The sequence below is a fragment of the Lycorma delicatula genome, chromosome 7 (assembly GCF_047948215.1).
Source record: "Lycorma delicatula isolate Av1 chromosome 7, ASM4794821v1, whole genome shotgun sequence".
Taxonomy (NCBI): Eukaryota; Metazoa; Arthropoda; class Insecta; order Hemiptera; family Fulgoridae; genus Lycorma; species Lycorma delicatula.
Window position 1 is genome coordinate 23,901,916 of NC_134461.1, and position 16,668 is coordinate 23,918,583.

At 27.6% G+C, this 16,668-nt stretch overlaps 1 protein-coding gene across 2 annotated transcripts in view; it reads left to right on the forward strand.

Annotated features, from left to right (window-relative positions):
• The first annotated feature begins 2,633 nt into the window (after window positions 1–2,633).
• The window catches only part of Sardh (Sarcosine dehydrogenase), a 76,773-nt gene continuing 62,738 nt past the window's right edge, over window positions 2,634–16,668 (forward strand). Inside the window, exons 1-3 of one of the 2 annotated variants that reach the window (XM_075371898.1) lie at window positions 2,634–2,780; window positions 4,447–4,583; window positions 15,327–15,450. In XM_075371898.1, coding sequence (XP_075228013.1) covers window positions 4,560–4,583; window positions 15,327–15,450 — 148 coding nt within the window. In that variant the 5' untranslated portion in view covers window positions 2,634–2,780; window positions 4,447–4,559. Of the gene's footprint in view, window positions 2,781–4,400; window positions 4,584–15,326; window positions 15,451–16,668 lie in introns of those variants that run through there. The other variant, XM_075371899.1, reaches the window with a different exon arrangement.

The window sequence follows — 16,668 nt, forward strand, 5'->3', positions numbered from 1 at the left end:
TATTAGATGTAATGAAATATTTGTTTAATTCAATTTCATGTAAATTTAAATTACTAGGTTCATTCATAGTAGTTTTGCTTTTATTTGCACATTATTAAAATGAATAATTTCCTTCAACTTATTATAAATAATCTGTTTACCCTTTTTATCAGCATGATCACTGTATGTAAATTTTTTTACCAATCTTTCATTAATAAAAATAACATTTAATTTTTTTATATTTTTTCCTAAAAAATTGCTTTATTTCCTTAAATAATACAGTTAGTATGTTCCACTAATGATTTAAATTTTGTGTTTTGCTTTGGATATGGAATAGTGCTAAAAATAAAATTAACTGAAAAAGTCATAGCTAAGATTTTATGCAAAGCATCAATATTTTTACCATAATTATTATGAGAAAGTACATCATTTACACTCCCAAAAAAATTAAATAACCTTACCTGTGAGGGTCCCAGCAAGCTGAAGAGTTTGAACAATACTTATTGAGGCCTCAGACAAAACCTTGGATTCACATAATATAGCCATCCATTTTCTTTTCAAGAATTTTTGCAATCCCCTTTCTTTCATTTTCCTGTTTAGCCTCCGGTAATTACCTTTCAGAGGATGATATGTATGAGTGTAAATGAAGTTTAGTCTCAGTTCGACCATTCCTGAGATGTGTGGTTAATTGAAACCCAACCACCAAAGAACACCGGTATCACGAACTAGTATTCAAATCCATGTAAAAATAACTGACTTGAACGCTGGAACTCTCCAGCGAGAAAAAAAAAATCAGCTGATTTGGGAAGATGCATTCACCACTATACCAACCCGGTGGGTTGTAGCAATCCCCAACTGTGGGTAACCCCTACTATTACCAGCTTATTCATTGAGGGTGTGCAAGATACGATACCTTTACCAACTACTACATTACAATTTTTCTTTAAAGCCATATCATTACTATTTAATTTATTTGAATTATTAAATGATGTTTTTAATTCATCTTGACTCTGATACTGTTTTAATATTATTTAATTTATACCACCAAATAATATTACCACACTTAAAAGGAGAGAAACCACACTGTTTATCTAAATACTTGCAACTACATTGAACAGATGTCCTAGTTAACCGCTGCTCCATGGCCATAATAATTTCTAAAAGAAGTTTAGAGAGATTAATATTTTGTCTTCTAAGATCATCCAAATCCTGCAACTGCAATATTACTTTATTTAAGTTCATAATCTCTAGCTGTAAATCATAAGTACACTATTATTACATTCATCATCAATAGTAAACCATTAATTTTCCATCCCAGCAAGGTACTGCAAATCAACCTTACATATGCCTCACTCATACAAATTAAAAGCTTTTAATCTGATGGTTTCCAATTAGCACATCTAAAATGTACCCATGCACTCAAACAACAAACATCAACTGCCTTAACAGATTGGGCACATATCATTAAAAGCCATAATTAAGTTCAACAAGTAAATATTCAATTTTATTACCACAAATGAGATTATGTCTTTATGGTACAATTATCAGTGTACCAATATATAAACAATTATCTATCAATCATCAATGTGATTGATGTTTATGAAAAAGTCAGGAATTAAATCTTATCATCAAATATATATAATCTTATCTATAACACTTTTATGAGGGCCTATTTTCTGTAATAAAGTCTAATTGTTTATACATGTGTCAAAACTAAAAATATTAGACATTGTAGACTGATATAATTTTAAACAAGGAATATACCTTTTAAGAAATTACTTCTCATAGATTTCCCAAAATGTTATTAAAACAGAAAGAAGTTAATTTTGAGCATGATAGAATGGGATTTTGTTTATGAGTATGTACACAAGCTTTGTGTGCAATTTGTATTATTTAGTTAATTTTCTAGAAAAATCTAGTGTTTTTTGATGTTTTTTTAATTTTATTTGTAACACAGTATTAACGAGTCAATCATAATAATCATAAATCATTGTAATATAGATTTAAATATATATTTTTTTTTAATTTGCATATGTACCTATAAAAGTTAACATAATTTGATTATTTAATAATACTAATTATGATTTATTATTGTATTGTTTTTATTATAAAAATAAAAAAACACAATACAATATTGTAAATAAATGTTTATTATTTAATAAATTTATTTGCTCAACAGATGATTAAATTTAACAATGAACCTATTTGGGATCAAAGATTAATTTTGTTTCCTTCTTTAACATTTACGTGTCAGTGATTTCTGTTTGCATATCATCAATTCAGCTAATTATAATTTAGTTTTTATAAGTAAACATAAACAAATAATGATTAAATGTTATAATTATCATTGACCATGTTAATCATTTATTTATAGTCATTATGCCATCATTATTGGAGAATTGCCTTATATTAATTTTTTATGTTTTTGCGGGTAGTTTTACTAATATTACTTTTAAAGTTGTTGCTTACAGTGTAAAAAATTTTTTTTTCTGTATTTTTTTTAATAATAATAAAAAAATTGTAATTTAATCATGAAATTATAAAATATAATTTTTTTAATTGATAATGTGTAATTATTAATGAAATGTTTTTTTATATACACTTTATGCTGTTAAAAAGTAATTTGTGTCATTACTCCATTACAAAAGTGTTTACCAGTATCGTATTAATTCAGTTTTATTATTGACAGATTGTTGTGTATTAATCATTTAATTTATTTCAATCCTAGTTATAGCTTATACTCGTATATATTTTATGTATGTATAAGTAATTTACAGATATTAAAACAAATAAGATCTACTGTAAGTTTTGCTTTAAATTCTATCATGTTTTTTCTCATATTTTTTTTTATAAAATTTATTAGCCATAATACAATACATAATTTTGATAATATTTTTTTTGTCATTGCTTATGTTAAATTATTTTATCATAATATACAACCTGACTTTTCTAATATTCGTTACATTTTTGTATGAAAATTCAAAAGAATTTGGTCGAAAACTTACATAAATACAAGAAAGTAATACATATTCCCTTCCCATATTCCAAAAGTTTTAATCTTCAGTGCTTAAATCATTTCTTTGCATTCTATTCTTGTTTTTAACAAGTAATTTATATAAATATTCCCTTATTCTAGAGAGCATTAGCTATTATTATTTAATATTACTATTAGCTAGTTATTTAATATCATTGTTACGTATTACTGTTCAATATACAGATTTCTTGTCTGTATGTTTCTTGAAAGTGGTTTTTTTTTGTTACAGGGACTGCCTGTTGTAGATCCTTCTGAATTTAAAAAAATAAAATCAACTTCAGTTGATTAAATCAATTTCTAGTTCTTTAAATTTTTAAATTGTCATTCACTTTATTAGCAGTTAGTAAGTCGGTGGTAGGGAATATCTTCAAGATTTACATTTTAAGTGTTTTCTCATTAACAGCAACTTTCAAAAATTAAATTTTAAAGAAGATTAAAATTAATTTTTTATTAGTGCAGTTTTTAAGAACATTTTTTATATTTGTCATTTACTTGAATGAATGTATATCATATTTCTTTAAATAATAAAAACAAAAAAAAATGTGTCCGACCTCATATGGAAAATATTAATTAAAAAAACTGTAAAAAAATTTCTATTGATATGTTAATTGTTACATTTAAAAATCATTTTCAAGTGTATAAATATGTTTACAATATTGAAATTTCATCCAAATTCAAATAAAGCACTCATTTATCTGGAAATCTTATTTGATACATCTTATCAGGAATAAGTTAAAAAATTTATTTTTGTAATGACTATTAAAAAATACTGTATTGGACAAATGAGTTGCTTGTTGACAAAGAATAAATAAAACATTAAAAACATATCAAAATTAGCCTTTCAAAATCAGTTTATAGAAACACTAACAAAAACAATGTTTAATTAATTGGTTTCGATAATAATGAACAGTAGTTTTGACCACAACAGTAGGTCCAATTTAAAAATAAATAAAGTAACTGAAAAATTCCAGTGATAAAACCGTATCTAGTTAAGTTTGGAACTGGTCACATACAGTAACTTGAAGTCTATTCTACATTCAGTAGCATGACATATTAATGTTAACATAAAAATTTCATTTTAAAAGTACAAAGTGAAATCAATTTTTTTTTAAGTTGAAATTTTTTTTTCTAGTTCATCATTAACGTGTTAAAGTAACAGTTTTATTTTGACAATTTATATAAATGTGATTCCTTTTTTATACTTTATAGAGTAATGTCAATGTGAATAGCTGGAATAGATATGAAGGACGTGATCATGAATTCTGTTATTAGGGTCATAGGTCGATACCCTTCAAATTAATGGATTATTAAACTACTATCTTCAATAAACTACTGTAACTTTATTATTATATATTGTACCATTATCTGTATATATGTTTATACGTATGTACATAGTAGTTGATTATGTACAACTGATTTTTCTTTCTTTTTAGATTTCTCGTGTCTGTCTTTCTCAGTTTTCTATAATTGATATCTCTTAATGTGTATAATAAAGCTCAGTTTTGAATTTATTTATTTCATCAATTGAAAGTTATAAAGTGTAAAAATGTTCCGCTGCACTGTTAATAAGGTATAACTTATTTATTTATTTACTTAATTATAAGTGTTTATTTTAAAAGAATTTAGTTTAATGATGTATTTCATGACTGTGTTTCCAACCAATATTTGATTTGTATGTAAAATTTTTATATAGAATTAATTAGTTAGCATACTTAACTAACATTATAAGCTAGTCAGTTTGTATAGTAATCTATTAATTAAGTGATAATGTAGAATAATCCATTTCTGTAATCCAAATCCCATATTAACCTGAAATAGATTTTGATGAAAAAAAATTACTACACTCAAAAGATTTTGCAAAAGATTATTTTATTATTAAAAAGATTACAGTAAAAGATAACATTTTCAGGTAATGACCATTATTATTTTAAATTAAGTCTGTGCTACTTAAAACTAAACATTTTGATACTGGAAAAGTATAATTATACCCAAAAAAGTCAATTTTCTATCCTTGTAAATTATAATGATAGATTTTTAATTCTTGACTTATTTATGTAACAAATGACAATTAATGAAAGCAAAGATTTAGAATCATTAGCGTAAGTTTTTTTAAAAATCAATTAAATTAAAGATTAAATTCCAATGAAATTTGAAATAAAGCTAGATTTGAAATATAATGATATGGTTTTGCCTTTCAAATGATTTATCATTCAGAATATTATTAACTATATAATATATCTAGAGATTTCTGTACTATTTTACAAATCCTTCACTTTCATATTTATTTCACAATTGTATAGAAAATTACTATAGAAATGTTTTATTATGTATATTGTTTTTAAGTTTAATTATGTATATTGTTTTATTGTAGAATATATATTAATCTCAATTCAGATTTATATTTTTGGACAATTAGATGACAGTTTTATTCAATAAAATATTAACTTAGATTTTTGTATAGAATCTCTGGACAATAGTCAGTCACCCTATTCAACCATAGTAAAGAAATAGCTATCTGCTGGGTGTGAGATGGTGCCATAAAAAAAAGCTAGGACGATGGTTGACCAAGTTCTTATGACAATCATCCAAAGAAGTAATGAAGGTTAAGGAATGAGTGGGCAGAAGAAGGGAACAATCAATCAACAGCCAGATTGCCTAAAATAGACTATATAGATTAGCCCATTTTCAAAAGTAAAGCTGAAACCGATAAGTTTAATTCGAGATAGATATATAACATCTTGACCAATACTATAATTTCTCTTAATATATCTGGTTTTTATTAACATTTTATATATAACCAATTGAAAGCTGTTCTCTATTGTGTACAGATTAACACTTTTGAATTAAAAAAAATGAGATTAATGAAATTGCATTGGTTTTATTGGTGATAAAACCAAATTTTCTAATGTTAAAAATTCTATAGTTTTATATATCAATTATATTCTAATACTTTGAATATTGAATCATTTGATGTTCTCATTTTCATAAAATTCAGAAAGAACCAGATTTAATAAATCTGTTCTCACAGTTGAGATTTTTTGGCTAATAACCTTAGCAGTTTATGAGTTTGATGCAACACCCAAGCTAAAAAAAGTAATTAAATAACTCTATCACAAAAAGGTTTTGTTGTATCCACTTTTAAAGAGTTATATAGCAATTATACTATAGAAGTAAGCTATACTACTGCTTAAATTTTAAGTGTCCTTATGTAGATTTAAAGTTTTTCCATTTTTATTTTAAATCAATCAAACAATAAATATAACAAATGAAGTAATTATACTAGTACATTTGGTTATGTACTGTAAAAAATTGTAAAGAAGAGCACCTTACATAATTTGGTTGTATTGTTTATTTTGTCTGGGTTTTCTGTGTAGCAAATAATTATATTGGAGTTGTTAGGTAACTACTAATAGATAGTTGGAGACATTCACAGATGATTTATAGTTTAATTATCACAAAATTTGTTTTGTCATATTATAGTACATTCAGAAATCGCAGCAGTAGTTGTTAATTACAAAATAAAATCGGGAAAAAAAAATTTTTTTCTTAACTTTTAGTGTACTGATATAATTTTCACAACTCTAACATTGATTTTGTGAAATCTTAGATAAACAGCTATTCAAAGTATTTTTAAAGTAAAAATATAATAATGGGTAAATATATCAAGTACATTTAATTGTTTTAATTAAAATAATTTTATTGACTCATTTCTGAATATAGATTCTGTAAATAATCTCTTCATATGTTATCTACTGCTGATATTAATTATTTATTGACAATCTAATTTTTTTTTTTTTTTTATTTATTTTATTGTTCTGTCATAAATTAAAAACAACTTTTAGCAGCTTCTTATCATGTTTTAAATAATCTTTTTTTAATGATAATATTATTATTTTAATGATTTATTCTATAAAATTAAGGCATATTTTTATAAGTTTTTTTATACTTCTTTTTGTAATATATTCTAAAGAAATGAAAATATTTTGCTATCATAGCTATATTTATAATAGAATCAGATTGGTAAAAAAATTATGCTTAAAATTTAAGCCGCTATTTTTTTATCTCTATGTATGTGTAATTGCATATCTATTGCATAAGATATCCCATCTAAAACACAACCAACCAATCAGCTTCCTGTAATATTTGAATTGACTGCCCAACACCCCTATGTTTTACTGGAATGGACTCATCCAACAAGTAAAATTGCGCCGACGCAGTAGACTGCTACTGGTAGCCATAACAAAGTGGTCATACTGCTCAGTGCATTGTTTTCTCTGAGAAGATTGTATTTTCACAAAATAAACATGTTTTTATTCTTGAGTTGTACTTTAGCAAATGGTCAGTGGTTGTAGTGCAAGAATCTTTTTGCTATTATTACCATAATAAACCATCACCTAACAAGATATCAGTTTTGAGATTAGTGGCTAAATTTAAAGACAGGTTCTGTTAATAACAAGGAACATAAAAAATCGACAATGTTTAATGCAGACATAGTCTCTGAAATCAAAGACCGATTAACTGCCTCACCAAAAAAATCAGTTAGATGCTTGTCAGCTGAAATTAATTTACCAAAATCAACCATTCATCAGGTGAAAAAAAAATTAAACTTACAACCATAACGAATTCAAACAGTTCATCAATTAATTGATCCAGACAAAGAAAAATGGTTAGAATATTTTCATAGGTTTTGACGATTCGTGCGTGAGAGTATTCATATTATGGACTCAATTTTTTCACGACAAGGCATGGTTTCATCCGGATGGCTACATAAATAGCCAAAACAGTAGGATGTGGAGTGCTGAAAATCCCCACACATATCATCAATAACAATTGCACTTGCAGAAAATGGGTGTATAGTGTAGGATATCACAAAAAAAATTATTGTTCCTCTTTTCTTCAAGTACACGATTACTGCAGAACAATATCAGAATATTTTATTGCAATTCATTGCACTCTTGGAAGTGGAAGATCAATACTGCTAGTTCCAACATGACAGTGCAACATCACACTATGCACATTTAACTTCTGATTTTGTTTATGAAGTCTTTGGTGATTGCATTATTGGTTGTGGGTTAAGGTGACTAAGATCTCCAGATTTGACTGTGCCAGATTTTTTCTTCAGGGTTATCTCAAAGAAAAAGCTTACAGCAATAAACCATAAACACTTGAACAACTGAAGGTCAGTATCAAACAAGTTGTTTTTAAATATCAACCCACAAACTCTGAAAAAAATACAAGAAATACTTGCAAGAAATACATTGGAAGGAAGGAAACATGTATTCGTGATGATGGCGGTCACTTGCAGCATTTACTCTAGAATTTAAGGTATTGAATAGTTTGGAAGTAAAATATTTAATAACTTATAAATGTCTTTTTGACATTAGATAGGTTGAGACATAGATGAGATAGATAGGTTGCGTTTTATATGGAACACTGTATTAAGTTTCTTTTTAATTTAGCAAGGTTATAAAAATCTTTTCATTTTGGTTAAAGTTTTGTTATTTAACTCGTTAATATACTATCATCATTCCTGTTTTGATAACAATTCTGTAATGCTATAAACTTCAGTTAAGCTTTGCAATAAAAATCTTTTTATAAAGCCACAATGAATTGCACAAATTTCCCAGCTACACCAGTCAAGTTACATTAAAAAAAATTTTTTAATTTTTTTTTAATTTGGGAGCTGCCGTACAGAGGACATTAAGTTATTTTAGCAACTTTATTGTTTAAAAAAAATATTTTTTGGGCAGTAAAAATTTGAAATTGCAAAGAAAATTTATTTTTTGCATTTTAGGAACTCCCATACTCAAGTGGAAGCACTCTGGTAAAATTAATTTTTAAGAAAATAATCTTAAGAGGTGGTAATACATTTAAAAAAAGAAGTTTTTAAAGTTGTTTAAAAAATACAAAAATACAGTCATAATTCTAAGTAAACAAAATTGTCATTTTCTAGGAAGGAAGTGAAAATCTTTGACTTAATTTTTTTTTTTCAAGAAATAATGAAGGGTAAGGGCTAACAAAATATTAAGATGTTTTTAATGCAATGCGTAACGTATGAGATGGACTTAAATTTAAAAAAAAAATTTTCTTTACCATAGACTATTGGAATGGGATGGGGAAAATTTTATAGTAATTTGAAGGCCTGTTGATGGAGAAAATATAGATGCATAAAACTCCCGTAACTGCTTTTCTGAGGAGGGGTTGTATATGTAAAAAAATTAGATTATATAAAAACATTGTTTTTTTTCAATAAAAAAACTTTTTGTAAGAAAACCTTTTTGCTGAAGTGGCCCAGTAAAGATTTAAAATTTTATTTCAATCGAATCACCCCCATCCCTTTTTCTAATTTTTACAAATATTTTTTACATTCTTCTCCCCCTCTCCAAATACATATCCACAAACATCTTATGACAAAAACAGATTTTTTGGGCTTGAGAGCATTGGAATAAAGATTTTTTCCCAGATATTTACAATTTATTTTTTTAGATATTTGTTTTTTTTTTTTTACTGATTGTATTCTTTCTTGTAAATGCTATAGCAGCATATATCACTATAGCTAAGAAAGTAAAAATATGGTTTGTAGAGGAGATGACTCAAATTTGAGATTATCTCAAATATACTCTGCTATTAAGTGTCTACATAACTATTTAGCTGATGGGCATGTCGACTTTAACTTAGCTGAATACAATTTTCTGGTTTCTAAAACTATACTTCTTCATTCTGATTTTTTTTTTATTGTTGTGTTTTATAGCTATAAACCTATGCATAGATTTTAACATTTTTTTTTATTATTTCTTTATTATGGGTTAGTAGTTACTAACTTCTTTTCTGCATGAAAGCTCTCACTTTAATTTTTTTTAAATTATCTCTTATTTCACCCATTCTTAAAATTTTATTGCGTAAATAACAATTTGCTGCAAACTCTTAAACTACTGGCTTTTTGGTTAGCGATTAATATGGTGGCTTTTATTGTAATCTAAATAAGTCAGAGATATCAATGGTTTCTTTTATAATTAAATATCAAGAAGATTAATGTATATTAAATAAACTATGGAAAAATATTACTGAAAAAATTTTAGAAATAAATTTGTATAAATAGCCTAGATCTTATCAAAATTACATGATTAAAAATTTAATTATTTTATTACACTATAATTCTCCGTCCCTAATTTATGTGGACTAGATGGGAATAGATATGGATTTGATGGATTAAGTTCAGATAATGAAAATATTATTTGGTATTTTGAGATGACAATAAGTGTTAATTTTTTTAATGTATATAATAATAATAAATTGAAACTTTAAAATTAAATTTTTTATGTTGAAGAACATAAACCTATAAAAGAGGGAATGAGGTTATAATAGTTACCATGTCAGTCAAATTTCTTTGAACGAGGCGTTGGAGAATTCAGTGTGATTGTGTAGCTATAACAACTTATACTTGTTTGTAAACATATATTTAATTGATGAATTTTTAATGTATAATCTGTAATTTAAATATGAGTAAATACATAACATTGAAATTTTCTGATTTAAAAAAAAGAGATAAATTCATTTTAATGTGCATTTCATAATATCGTACCAACTTTAAATTAAAAAATCTGATAAAAATTAAAAAAGAAATGGAGTTGTGAAGTCTCTTAAACAATAAATAATAAACAATATGTATTTAAAATACTTCATTACCAAATTAGTCCAGATGAGTGAGTTGGTGGAATCAAGATAAACAGAATTATTTTTACTTTAAACTGTGCATTCTCACACATACAAACATTTATATGTATATATATATATATATATATATATATATATATAATTTGGTTTATAAACCAAATTACAAATTGATCCTCCTTAGTATAGAAGTATATGTTAAATAAGACATCATTTACCTTATTTTTTTCATATCTTTACAAAAGCGTTTTTGTGGAAACCCATATCTTCAGTTGTTAATTTATTTTAAACTGTTAATATCAAATTACATACTACACTCAAATACATTCAAATTTATCAAGGTAAATATAAAACTTTTTTTTTATTTTAAAACTCCCTCTATGAATCATGAGACCTTGCTGATGGTGAAGGGGCTTGAGTGCTCAGTGATACAGAGTAGCTGGACCAAAGATGCAACCATATCAGAGAGGTATCTATTGAGAGCCAGGCTAAGGAATGATTCCTGAAAGAAGGCAGCAGCTCTTTCAGTAGTTGTTAAGGGTGTAAGGTCAGGAGGACTTAAACGGCCATACCAACATCATGCAATTTTCTCAGTACTGCACAGCTAAAAACAATGGAAAACTACAACTGCTTTTTTCTTAGAAAATGTATCTTTGGATTTTCACGTAACAAAGATGGAGGTGCCTTCCTTGATAAAATATTCCGTAGGTAAACTAGTTCCCTGTTCAGATCTCCAGATGGGTACTACTAAGGAAGGGGTCACCAGAAAATTAAAAAATAAAATTCTAAGAGTCGGAGTGTGAAATGTTAAAAGTCTAAAAAAGGTTGTTAGGTTAGAAAATTTAAAGAGGGAAATGGATAGGTTAAATGTAGATGTAGTAGGAATTAGTGAGGTTTGGTGGGAAGAGGAAAACGACTTTTGGTCAGGTGATTTTAGAATAATTAACTCAGCTTCAAATAAAGGGCAGGCAGGAGTAGGTTGTGTAATGAAAGAAGGTAGGGAAGAGAGTAGAGTATTTTAAAATGTAAGAATCATTGTAATAAGGATAAAATCAAAACCTAAGCCAATAACAGTTATTAACATCTATGTGCCTACAAGTGCCCATGATGATGATGATGAGGTAGTGTGTATATAAAGAAATTGAAGTAATTAAACACATAAAAGGGGATGAAAATTTAATAATAGTTGGAGATTGGAATGTAAGCATTGGAAAAGGCAAGGAAGGAAATATGGGTGAATACAGACTGGGCAAAAGGAATGAAAGAAGGGATCAACTTATACAGTTTTGCATGAAGTATAATTTAGTAACTGCCAACACCCAGTTTAAGCAAAGATTTAGAAATCAACTCGACTGCAAAGCTTATCCTGGAGCATACATTGTTAGCGACCATAATTTAGTGATAACAAAATTTAGATTGGGGTTTAAACACCTGAAGAAAAGGTGTCATATGAATCGGTGGAATTTAGAGAAGCTTGAGGAAGAGGAGGTAAAGAAGATTTTTGAGGAGGACATCGCAAGAAGTCTGAATAAAAAATATGAGGTAGAAAATATAGAAGAAGAATGGGAGAATGTGAAAAAGGAAATTCTTAAATCAGCAGAAGCGAACTTAGGTGGAACAAAGAGAACTGGAAGAAAACCTTGGATATCAGAGGATATATTGCAGCTGATGGATGAATGTAGAAATTATAACAATGCTAGTGATGAAGAAAATAAAAGGAACTATTGACAGTTAAGAAATACTATAAACAGGAAATGCAAACTAGTAAAAAAAGAGTGGATTAAAGAAAAGTGATCAGAAGTGGAAAGAGAAATGATCATTGGTAAAATAGACAGAACATACAGGAAAGTTAAGGAAAATGTTGGGGTGCATAAATTAAAATCTAATAATGTGTTAAAACAAAGATAGTACACCAATATATAATACGAAAGGTAAAGTCGATAGATGGGTGGAATATATTGAAGAGTTATACAGAGGAAATGAATTAGAAAATGGTGTTTAGAGGAAGAAGAGGATGAAAAGGAGAAACATTACTGAGATCTGAATTTAAGGAGCATTAATAGATTTGAATGGCAGAAAGGCTCCTGGAATTAATGGAGTACCTGCAGAATTACTGCACAGTGAGGTGAGGAAGCAATTGATAGATTATACACACTGGTGTGTAATATTTATGAAAAAGGGGAAGTTCCGTCAGACTTAAAAAAAAGTGTTATAGTCATGATATCAAAGAAAGCAGAAGCAGATAAATGTGAAGAATATAGAACAATTAGCTTAACTAGTCATGCATCAAAAAAATTAACTAGAATTCTGTACAGAAGAATTGAGAGGAGAGTGGAAGAAGTGTTAGGAGAAGACCAATTTGGTTTCAGGAAAAGTATAGGGACAAGGGAAGCAATTTTAGGCCTCAGATTAATAGTAGAAGGAATATTAAAGAAAAACAAACAAACACACTTGGCATTTATTAACCTAGAAAAGGAATTTGATAAATTAGACTGGAATAAAATGTTCAGCATTTTAAAAAAATTAGGGTTTAAATACAGAGATAGTGAACAGTTGCTAACATTTACAGGAACCAAACAGCAACAGTAATAATTGAAGAACATAAGAAAGAAACCGTAATAAGAAAGGGAGTCCGACAAGGATGTTCCCTACCACCGTTACTTTTTAATCTTTACATAGAACTGACAGTTAATGTTGTTAAAGAACAATTTAGATTCGGAGTAACAGTACAAGGTGAAAAGATAAAGATGCTACGATTTGCTGTTCATATAGTAATTCTAGCCGAGAGTAAAAAAGATGTAGAAGAAACAATGAACGGCATGGCACGGTTGAAGTCCTACGCATGAACTACCGCATGAAAATAAACAAGAACAAAACAAAAGTAATGAAATGTAGTAGAAATAATGTAGATGGACCACTGAATGTAAAAATAAGAAGAGAAGAGATTATGGAGGTAGAAGAATTTTGTTATTTGGGAAGTAGAATGATTAAAGATAGATGAAACAGGAGCGATATAAAATGGCAAATAGCATAGGTGAAACATAATTAGAAATATAATTTGTTCACATTAAAAATTAATTTAAAGTCAGAAAAACATTTTTGAAAGTATATGTTTGGAGTGTAGCTGTGTATGGAAGTGAAACTTGGACAATCAGATATCTGAGTACCTGAGAAGAAAAGATTAAAAGCTTTTGAAATGTGAAGCTATAGGAGAACATTAAAAATCAGGTGGGTGGATAAAGTGACAAATGAAGAGTTGTTGTGGAAAATTCATGAAGAAAGAAGCATTTGGTAAAGTTAAAAGAAGAGACAAACTTAAGGCACCATAGTGACATCCTGGAATAGTCGCTTTAGTACTGGAGGGTCAGGTAGATGAGAAAAATTGTGCAGGCAGGCAACATTTAGAATATGTAAAACAAATTATTAGGGATGTAGGGGGTATACCGAAATGAAACAACTGGCACTAGATTGGGATTCTTGGAGAGCTACATCAAACTAGTTAAATGACTGAAGACAAAAAAAATTTTAATTAAACATAAATTAAAACTTTTAATTTTATGGCAGTACTGTAACATTGACTGGCCAAGTTACATGGTGCATTTCATCCTAGTTATTTATTATTTTAATTTTACCAAATTTGACGTCATATTTTATATATATATATATATATATATATATATATATATATATATATATAGTTTTTAATTTCTATTTTAAAAAAGGGTTAATTTATTTTTTAAATAAAAAAAAAATAAAAATAAAAGTGTATAATTACCTTGATAAATTTGAGTGTAGTATGTAATTTGATATAAACAGTTTAAAATAAACTACAACTGAAGATGTGGATTTCCACAAAAATGGTTGGATCAATTTGGTTTTTTCTGGTAAGTACAGAGGAGTATGGGTGTTGGAAAGATTGACATTTTCTAACCTACGGGACCATCGTTCAGAGGATGACCAGTACCACCAGTGTTACTTCAGAGGATGAAATGAATGACAATTTTTGTAGCACATGAAAATACCATGTCTGACTGGGATTTGAACCTGGGACCTTTGAATGAAAGATTGAGATGTTACCACTCATGCCACGGAGACGGGCAAATAGATTGACTTTAGAAAACTTATTATACATACACATATATATCCATGTTAGCAACTGATATCATTTCATCTTATTTTATACATTTTGCTGCTATCAATTAATTTTTTATAAATTATTATTGATACAATAATTCAATTTTATTAGTAATAGAATTATTAATATAATTTTGAATAAATTATATATACGAGTATAAAAAATAATATCGGGGTTTTAAAGCTAACTTTGACGTACAATAATAAATCACGAATAAAATGAAAAAATAACTTAGTTTTCCCTACAGTGTTCAATGCACCTTTCATTCCGCAGCACATATCAACCAATAGAAAAATTTGCCCATATTTTAACCAGCATGTCTAGAGTATTGGATAGCTATTTTAATTCTGTATATAGGAAGCATAATTTTCATGTGATTTGAAAATTAGTTATTCATAATTTTAAAATGTTAACATGTTTACTCACGTTGTTCAATAATATTTTAAATAATATCAAATAGTTACTTAATTTTCGTTAAAATTAATTTCTTGTTTGGTTTTTTTTTAGTATGCTTTACATCCAGAAAAATTGTTTCGTAGATTTTCTAATCAACTGTCAAAAAATCAAAATGTTCAACAAATGGATTTTTCATCAGATATATTACCGGATACTGCTGATGTTGTAATAATTGGTAATTACATTATTATCTCATTTTAATGAAACTTTTAAAAGATTACTTTTAATAAATATGTTTTTAAAATTAGTGTTATAGTTATAGACTGCTACAGAAATAGTTTGATTAATATTTTAAAATAAGAATTTAATAATTTAAGGATTCCAATAAGATTCTAACTATTTAATGCATTAATATTAACAGTATATTTCACTCAAGAGTTTTTGCAAGCAATTAATGATCATTTTAACCCTTCATAAGAATCTGTCACGTCATTAAGAGAGTGTTCACATTTGCACTTGAACTACAAATTTAAAATGTAAAATACAAACTTAAGATGATAAGTTCACTTAACCCATTAATGCCTGAATTAATTGTTTGTAACACTTTCATTTTTTTTATTATAAATATCATTTCATTACATTATTTTCACTACAAAAATGGTCTTTATATTATTTACTGTAGCCTTATGTAAAGATTATTATGAAAATTCAGCGAGTGCTGCTTGACATCACTAGGTGCTTATACTCCCTTGCTGGGTGTGGTGAGCAACAATTGCCACATGGCACCGCTAGGCGTTCTCATTGTCTTCATTTAGAATCAATTGTACAACTCTTTCATCATGTGGAATTTTTACTCATTACTAGCTAATACCCAGGCATGCATTGCAATGCCACTCAAAGAAAGAAAGTATTTGTGTTTTAATTCTGTTTATTGAAGTGCTTTCGGATATACTATATTTTTTGTTTTTCCATCTGGTACATATACGAATCAATCAGAAGGTTTTTCTATGTGTGAGCAGGCCACATACAACTGTCCATGTGAGAAGCATGGATTTTCCAAATTTAGTCCACACACATGTAGCGATTGTCCCTGTGCTTTGTTGATGGTCATTGTAAATGCGAGTCGCATTTACCGGAAACTGCAAACGTTTGAATTCGAATGGCATATCTGTCAGAACCAGTGGGATGCGTGGCAACAGTACATCTCCTTTAAATAATCCATTTAAAATTGTAGCTTCGATGATATTTTTCATCATCTTTATCACTGAAAGCCTGATACTGTTGCAAAGTCGTGATGGATTAATCTTTTGGAGAGGAATGATAAGCACACCAATTTCAATGTTAAAACGTGCGACAGCATGTCTGACAAATCAGGTGAGATCAAGAATTTATTTAGTTAGATAATTGACAACCTCTTCTTGATTAATTACAGTATCAATAGACTTATACATTG